The 9,112-nt window shown below is 41.1% G+C and overlaps 1 protein-coding gene across 1 annotated transcript; it reads right to left on the reverse strand.

The window, feature by feature from the left end:
- Window positions 1-1,554: 1,554 nt before the first annotated feature.
- On the reverse strand, window positions 1,555-8,110 carry ANKRD66 (ankyrin repeat domain 66). The gene is made up of 3 exons (XM_036413209.2): window positions 7,943-8,110; window positions 5,856-6,084; window positions 1,555-2,486 (listed from the first exon to the last, which is right to left on the reverse strand). Exons 1-3 carry the CDS (start codon window positions 8,103-8,105, stop codon window positions 2,285-2,287), a joined length of 594 nt encoding a protein of 197 aa, XP_036269102.1. The 5' UTR covers window positions 8,106-8,110; the 3' UTR covers window positions 1,555-2,284.
- Between the last annotated feature and the right edge of the window lie 1,002 nt (window positions 8,111-9,112).

Below are 9,112 nucleotides of genomic sequence, written 5' to 3' on the forward strand. Positions count from 1 at the left end.
GATATTAACTGGGGAGAATCATACCTGCCTTGCAGGTGTGTCATCCAGATTAAATATAATATATGTAAAGTCTCCAGTGCAACAAATTCTTCATACAAGAAAGCAATTTTAGTGTCCTCTTCCTGTTGTTCTTTTTTATTATACAAAAACTCATGGGAGAAAGAATATATTCCTTCTTTTAATGCTTCAATGAGAATAAGAATGAAAGGAGGACTTAGTGAGGACACTGGGGAGCCATGAGTTTATGAGCACAGTAGAGAACCCTCTGAATATTATACTTACCACAGTTTAGTCCAAGTCTGATGGTCAATGCTAGCAGGCCATTATCCATGTCATAAAACTAGGCAGAGGATACTTATGGACTGAACAATGGAGAGTCTCACTTGATTAGTAAAAGGAATTATTTCTGGACCCCTTTGGGATTCCTAGGGGGAAAGTAAGCTCATTTATAGAATGATATAACAGCCATTTCATAGGCCTGTTATAGAACACCAATGCCAGCATTTTACACACATCCTTCCACCTCATCCTCACAGCAACCCCAGGCGTTAAAGATTCTTTTGCCTATTTTATAGAAGAAAATACAAACCTAAGTCATTTTGACTCATAAGCCCATGATCTTAAAACTGTACTTATTAGAAAAGACTGGTTGCGGGGGAAGGGGTGTGTGTGTGTATGTGTGTGTGTGTGTGTGTGTGTGTGTGTGTAGAGTGTCAAAAGAGGAAATAATAGTATGAAAGTAGTATTTCAGAGACTTCTGGATTAAGGAATCAAAACTGAAACTAGAAAGTTGTTCTCTTTAGCTCTCTATCTCTATCTCCATCTTTGCCTTCAGTCTTCTCTATCTTTTTGGGACAGGGATCTACTTCCTCAGTCCAATTGTAGACTGAGGTTATATGCTACTGATCCATCTTCTTATGAAGACCCTTTTCAAGTTCCCAGGAGAGTAATATTGGTCCAGGTGACTCATGTTGAGTCAGGTGTCTTCTGATGTTCACACTGGTTGCGGACCGGGACAAACATGGCAAGCAGGAACCACCCCTGAAAGCTGCAGGGCATAGAGGAAGGGGATGAATGCTCAGGGTGGATAAACACTGGAAAGGTATTCTCCTAGCTATACTACATTCCTATAAGCATTTATCATTTCAGAAATTTCAAATTTAACATAACATGCATTAACATAAGCTTTAATTGAGGAATGTCTAATAAAGATGTTAGGTGACCCAAAACAATTGCTTTAGGCAGAGAAATTAGTAGACCTAGCATGTGGGGTAGCCAATTAAAATGCACCAGGCCAGTTGCCTAATTTAAATATTTTTTTAGTTTCTATGGCAGTGTTATCTGATGGTGGGGAGTGTGTGTGGAAGGGAGTGATTCACATACATAATTTTAAACTTTTCTTAAGTGAAAGGAACAAGGTAAATTCATGTTAATAGTATCTTTTATTTAACTCAGTATCCAAAATATTATTTCAGCATGTAATCAACATTAAATAGTATTAATGAGCTATTTTACATTTTTGTACTATGTCTTAAAAAATCTGATATTTCACATTTACAGCCTATCTTACTTTGAATATAATATTTTCATTGAAAATACTTGATTTGTATCAGAAGTCCTAAAATATATAATTAAATAAATAGAGCTATAATCACACATTACATTATTTTATTCTCTCTCTCATTGATTATATAGAATTTCCAGTCAGGTCCCATTGAGCTGGTCTCTTGCCTAGACTGCTCCTCCTGGGTAGAGGTGATCATGAGTAAGATGGCCAAGAGGAGATGGTGGCCCTCTATCCCACAACTGCAACAAAAATGGCTGGAAACTGGATCATGCATTCGTTTATCTCTTTGCTTAGCCTCTGTGACAACAAATAATGTTTTCATAGATTGACTAAATAGTATTTTTGTGATTATTATTATTATTATTGTATTTAAACAATCTAGTTTCCTTAGGAGACACTCTTGAAATTCTATAATTGCATGTGGAGGTCAGGAGAAGCTGATGAGTCCAAATCACTGGTAATGCAAGCAGCTGACCCTTGTCTCCGCTGATAATTCTGTGGACAGCAGGCATTAGTGAGGAGACAGTAGCAAGGACAGCCTCAGGGCAAGACTTCTGGGTTGAATGACAGGTCTTGAGCTACCAATAGAAGCCATTTGGATAATGACCTATGGGTAAAATCAGGTACAGACAGCACACGCCTGAGAAGCTCTACTCTGATGCTAGGAAAAGCCTTCCCCCAGAAAACATAGGTTCCAGAATCTTGGGCCCAGCCTTCTCACACTTTCCTCTCCTTGGTATTGCTGAGCTTGGTGGGGCCTCGACTTTTCTTAAGCTTTTGCTTTTTAGTGTTTTGATTCAAGGAAGGAAGAGATAGCTCCATCTCCCTTTTCTTGGCATCCCAGTCTGGATCCCGCTGATCCAGCAGCAGCCCCTTCTGCCTGGCGGTGAGGCGATGGTCCCGGCACTCAGGCTCGGCCCTAGGAGATGGGAAGACAGTGGTTCTCAGAGAGAGCAGGTGAGCCTGGCCCAGCTTTGAAAGGCCTGTGTACACACCCTGGGCACCTCAGGGGTCCATCCTAAAGGAAAGAGGGCACATTCAAGCATTTCCAAGTATACACTTAGAGAGGTCTCAGAAGCTAAAAAAACTAGTTGGAGGTGGAGAAAACTGGTGCACCAGGAGTAAGGTGTTGGCAGAATCAGTTAGCACTTAGCTTGAGGAAGGCCCTGCTAATTCTTAAAGTATACACTGTTTACACAGTAACAGAACCTTATTATGAGGCTGGTTTTCCCCCCCTAATTATGGAAGCCATGTCTATTCACTGTAAAAAGTTTAAAAGTACAAAAGCATATAAGGAAGAAAATAAAAATTACTCATAATAGCATATGTACTGTATGTGTAGATGGATTCATGTGAAGAACTAGTTATAGATGATAGATAGGGAGGTAGATAGATAAGTAGATAGGTGGATACACTGCCTCGCACACAAAGAAAATGGAACGTATCCATATTATGTACCATTTTGTATATGAGGCCAAAGGTCAGTGTGTGACTCACTTAAAGGAATTGGTAAAAACCACTTCACAGAGATAAGACTTGAGCCAATATGAGGATCAATAGAATTTGAGAGGAAAGATGATGGTACAGGCAGGGCAAACAGTATTTTAAGTCCAAAACATCATACAAAGCACAGTTCATTCAGAGGATAGCAAGTCTGCTTGCCCTTCAGCCCCCATTCTTTTATCAAGCTGGGAATGATCTCCCAGTAATTAGACCACATTAATTGTGCTCCTCTCAACCTTCGCTGAATCTCCTCTGCCCTGCTCTTAGGATACCAATCTTGTTAATTATGCAAACAAGTTATCTCCTCTCCCAGACAAGGAAATACTTGATCTCCCAGTGCTGTAACTGATTTATCTTTCTATCCTTCTTAGTATCTAGCTCAATTCCATGCACATACTAGGTCTCCAAAGTATTTGTTGAATGAGAGATGTACTGCTTAGTGAGGTTGGAGCAAAAAATTGAATTGTTTTGCTAGGGTCCTGAGAATGTTCAGAAAATGGTCAAATACCGTCTAGGCTTCTTTAAAAAACTCTCTCTTACATCATTTCTCTTCATCATCCTTGCCCAGGAGCTCACCTACTTATAAGATGAATTTTTTTAATTTTATTTTTATTGATTTCAGAGGAAGGAAGAGGGAAAGAGAGAGAGAGAGAGAGAGAGAGAGAGAGAGAGAGAGAGAGGGAGGGAAATGTCAATGATGAGAGAGAATCTATGATTGGCTGCCTCTTGCTTGGGATTGATCTGGCAACCTGGACATGTGCCCTATACTGGAATCAAACCCTGGACCATTCAGTCCGCAGGCCAACACTCTATCCACTGAGCCAAACCATCTAGGGTGAATGATATTTTTAAGGGATTTTTAAGAAATTCCTTAAGTGATCTTCTTGCCTGGAATCTAAGTGCCTCCAGTCCTATCTGCACAATAACACTGTCTCTTCTACTACAGGAGTGGCTCTGCTGATGAGTCCTTAATGAGCTCACACTCATATGCTTGCCCATCTCACTAAGGTCACCCACACATCCACCCAACTTTGTACTACACTTCTCTCTAGAGGTGTGATGCTCTATTAGCCAGGCTCCTCATTTCTCCACTACCCCTCTACCTTCTCACATGAACACACATTCTATGAATACTTCCACCTTGGTGTCTTTCCTCCCAATCAAAAATCTTTCTCCTCCTCCATTAGCCAGCTCTTAGCCATCTTTTAAGGTCCAGATTAATTGCCTCTTAACCAAGATTCCTTCTCTCTAAACCCCATGACTGTCAGAAGGAAGTTCCCCATGGGAGACAATGACAAGTAGCGATGACTTACACATGATGCATTTTTCTGTCTGCTCAGCACTGTGTGCCAAGCTTTCCTGGTAATGGCACTGCTGACTATTTGGAGGAACCACTCCTCCCCCACTCAGTTATTCTGAGGTGTCTTTCATGCGCCCCTTTCCTCCCCCAACCCCTGTCCACTGGTAACTCAGAGAAAGTCAGTGAGGAGAGCCAAGGGCAAGACCTAAGGAATTTCTGCATCTAAAAAGCATGCAAAAATAAGAGCTTAGACAAAATTATGAGAATAGTCAAATAGGTAAAAAGAGAATTAGAAAAGATTAGCATCAGATAAAAAAGGAGAGAAGAGTTTGAAAAATATCAGATATCAAATTAAGTGGAGGTAAGGTGTGAATTGAGAAGAGGCCATTGATAGAGCAATAAGTCTCCCTGGCAACTTGGTTGAGAGCCAATTCAACACAATGATATTACACCATGTCCCATTTTCAAACCTGGTGTCCCACCTCTCTTATCTGAGATCATTTTTGCATAATCTACAACAATAATTATAATAATTATATATTACTAGAGGCCCAGTGCATGAAATTTGTGCACGAGAAAGGGGTGTCCCTCAGTCCAGCTTGCACCCTCTCCATTATGGGACCCCTCAGGGGTTGTCCCAGGATTGGGCCTAAACTGGCAATGGGACATCTCTCTCACAATCCAGGACTGCTGGCTCCTAACAACTCACTTGTCTGCTTGTCTGCCTGCCTGCCTGCCTGCCTGATTGCCCCTAACCACTTTGCCTGCTAGCCTGATAGTCCCTAACTGTTCCCCTGCCAGCCTGATTGATGCCTAACTGCTCCCCTGCTGGCCTAAGCACCTCCAACTGTCCTCCCCTGTGCGGCTGAGGAGACTGGGGGACTGAGGCTGGATGAGGCAAGGCTGAGGGAACTAGGTGCCACCATCTTGTGGCTGTGGGTACAGTCATCTTGTGAGGGTGTAGCAGTCAATTAGCATATTCCCTTTTTATTAAATAGGATGATATTAAAATTATAATAATGTATAATTATAAAAATTATAATTTAAAAATCATCAATTTTACATAATGTAGCACATTTCAGTTTCCACACCAAATTAGTCACTTCAGTGAAAAATTAATTAAAAAATAACTCAAATATGCCTTGGCCAGTTTGGCTCAGTGAATAGAGCGTCAACCTATGGACTGAAGGGTCCCAGGTTTGATTCCAGCCAAGGGAACATGCTTGAATTGCAGGCCCGATCCCCAATACGGGTCGTGCAGGAGGCAGCCCATCATGATTCTCTCTCATCATTAATGTTTCTATCTCTCTCTCCTTTCCCTCCTCTCTGAAATCAATAAAACATATTTTTTAAAAACCTCAAACAATAATTGCCTGGATTTCCTCATTTCATTCTCATAGACCTGAGATCACTGAGTCAGCAAAGACTTAATCACAGGCTCCTGTTTCTCTGCCCTTCCTAGAGTTGGAAAGAAATGGAACTTACTTCTCCAGGAATGCGACACAGGCTTCCTGCCCGTAGATCTGCGCGATCCTCTTCGGCGTGTCTCCAAAGAAGTCGGAGGCGTCGATGGCGGAGTGCAATGCATGGAGCATTTTGAGCACGTTCAGATGGCCTGATTCAGCTGCAAAATGAGCTGGGGTCCAGCCCACATCAGTTACCAGACAGGGTCTGGCTCCGTACTGTATGAGGAGCTTCATCACCTCCATGTGCCCTTAGATGCACCAAGAAGAAATACGTAGAAGGTCAAAATGAAAAATGTCTCCGCTGGCCCAAGGCCAGGGTTCGTCTAGATAGCACAAAAGAGGGAAGACGTTGGCTTTGAGGCCCCTCCAGCTGCCCAGGATTATTCCCTCCCCCCTTTTTCCTCTCAGTACCCCACCCTTACCACCAGGAACCAAGCTCTCTCACCCAGGGGCTGAGACCCTCTAAATATTCCCTCTACTCCCTCACAGACCTTCCCCTCCCAGTCCTGCCTAGAAATCTTGCTTTCTCTTCCAAGTCACTCTACCCCTGCCTATGTTGGCACTGGCAAGCTCCCTGCTTTTGGCAGTCTCCAGGCTGATTTCAAAAACAAATATTTTGCTACAGCATGGATGGACCTTGAGGGCATTAAGTTAACCCAGATAGAGAAAGACATGTCAGACAGAGAGAGACAGATATTGTATAATCTCACTTATATATGGAATCTAAGTAAAAAAAATTAAGTTAATAGGTATAGAGAATAGTTTATATTGATGGGTTCTAGTGGTGGGGGATGAGTGAAATGGGTTAAGGTAGTCAAAAGGTACAAGCTTTCAGTTATAAAAGACAAGGTCATGGGGATGTAATGTACAGCATAGTGACTGTAGTTAATAGTTCTACTTGAACTATTTGAAAATTGCTGCCTACTTGAAAGTTGCTAAGATAGTAGACCTTCAAAGTTATGACAAGAAAAATATCATTTATAACCAAGGATGGTGATGGATGTTAATTAGACTTTTTGTGGTGATCATTTCCCAATATATATAAAAATCAAATTATTATGTTGCACACCTGAAACTGATATAATGTTATAAGTCAATTATACCTCAATTAAAAATATTTGAAGTTTCACTTACAATACAGCCAGCAAAAATTAATTGCACAGGCTTTCTAGCCAGATAGATGGGGATTCATACCTGACCATAAATACCACCTACTAACTATGGCACCCTGGACAAGCAACAGATGTCTAAGGCTCAGTTTTCTCATTTGTAAATTAAGGATATTATTACTTACCTCATTGAGTTCTAGTGAAGTAGAAATGAAATCATAGATCTAAAGAGCGTAGCATAGTACTCAGCCTATGGCAAATGTTTGTTAAAAGGTGCCCTAGTATAGCTACTGTGACATTGTACTTAAATTTCTACAAAATCCTCCCACCTGATTTCTCTGCAGCCAGTCTTGCTTCCTACCAACCCATTCTGCATTTAGGAACAAAACATATTTTTAGAAAGCAAAGTGTACTATAACATTTTCTGACTTAACACTCTTCAATGATACTCTATTGCCAAAGGCCTCAACAAGGCCGCTAGTTGAATTTTTTGCCATTTTCCTTTTCCAATTCTATAACTAAGCCATCGTTAGGCACAGGGGATACAGCAATGAACAGACAAAGTCCCTGTCCTACTACAGGAATAATGCTCCCATCCTGTTAGCGGTCAAGAGGGCAGAGGATTAATATTAATTGAGAGTAGACTACGTGCTGGGCACTGTACACCCATTATTTCACTGAATCCTCACTACAAGACTCCAAGGTAGCATTATGGTTCCCATTATGTATTAGGCCTAGAGACATTGAATAATTTATCAAGGTGCTACAACTAGTTAGCAGTGGTGCTGGGATTGAAAAATTCTCCCTCTCTCTCACTCACTGCCCCCTCTTCCTCTCTCTCTAAAAATCAATCAATAAAACAAATAAAAATGATATCCTTGACTGAGAATTAAAAGGAAAAAAATGTCTGTTTTTCTTGCTACCCACATAGATGCTGATTGGTACCTTCACGAACTATAGACTGCAGGGAATCGACTCTGCTTGCATTGCCACTCACCTTTGATTGCAGCCCAGTGAAGTGGTGTTCGGTCATTCCAGTCCACATCCTTGTAGTTTGGGTCACAGAGACCTTTCTTCAAAATCTTTTTCACCAGAGTGTAGTCCCCCGCAGCCACAGCTTGATGGAGCTTTGTCATGTCTGACATTCTCCTCAATTCCATGACAAGAAACTGTGGGGAAAACATGCCACTTAGGAAATTATCCACAACCCTTTATTCCTAGTGAGGATTCTGTATCCTAAATTTGCATCCAGGGTTGCTTCATGGGTGTGCTCTGCTGAGTGTACACTTAAATCTCAGCTATTGTGGTTAGTGCATGCCAGTCACCTGCCCAAAACTATCAGTGGCTGTCCTCTGCCTACAGAACTCCAGGCTAACGTCATGGGCTGGAATTTGGTTTTTGGTCTCAAATCACCTTTTAGGGCTAGTAGTGTGACTCCTATCTGATTGTGTATTCTGTGCCTTAAGTTTCTCATCTGTAGAATGGGTCTAATTTGCCAGGGTTGCTGTGAGAATACAGCGACAATCCTGGTGAAAAGCTTATTCTGGACACAGAACATATACGCTGTGGAAATTAAATACAATTACTCCATCAATTCAGGAGGTAGACAAAATATAAACACACAAATAAAATAGCTAAGTTAATTACAGCATTAAGACATAAACCAACCATTCTCCAACTATAGTCTGTAATAGTAGATGATGAAGGAATCCCTGAGAGTTTCTTAGGAAGTCCATAAGGTCAAAACTACTTTCATTATAATATTACAATGTAAATGGCCTTGTACACTGTAATGAATATTGCCCCGATGTTCACCAGGGAAGGTGTAGAAAACTGCAGGCGCCTTAGCACCGAGAGGGCAGCAGTGGGCAGTGGCCCAGACTGGACTAGCAGTCATTGTATTCTTCACCACCGCACACGCGCAGTTTAAAGAATTAAAAAGCTAGTTTCAGTGAAGAATTATTCGTTTTTATCAAATTTTTACTCTTGATTACATGATTTAGTAAAAGGGATTAAAAATAATGAAATGTATCAATGGTTGGAATGTCTGTAGAACTCCATCAACCAATATTTTCTGTAGGACAAGTGTATGATGTTAGCAAGTGCATGGGTAAAGAGATTCATTCAAAACAGGCCAATGGATTTCAGTGTAATGAATTTTAATTTA

Source organism: Pipistrellus kuhlii, unplaced genomic scaffold (assembly GCF_014108245.1).
Source record: "Pipistrellus kuhlii isolate mPipKuh1 unplaced genomic scaffold, mPipKuh1.p scaffold_m20_p_5, whole genome shotgun sequence".
Taxonomy (NCBI): domain Eukaryota; kingdom Metazoa; phylum Chordata; class Mammalia; order Chiroptera; family Vespertilionidae; genus Pipistrellus; species Pipistrellus kuhlii.

Excerpts from the sequence above, each read along its gene's own strand:
- ANKRD66 (XM_036413209.2), bottom strand. The coding sequence starts at position 8,105 with ATGGAATTGAGGAGAATGTCAGACATGACAAAGCTCCATCAAGCTGTG. Across the intron at positions 6,085-7,942 it reads TCACTGGGCTGCAATCAAAG|GGCACATGGAGGTGATGAAG; the intron begins GTGAGTGGCAAT and ends GGTGCATCTAAG. Across the intron at positions 2,487-5,855 it reads TGTGTCGCATTCCTGGAGAA|GGCCGAGCCTGAGTGCCGGG; the intron begins GTAAGTTCCATT and ends CCCATCTCCTAG.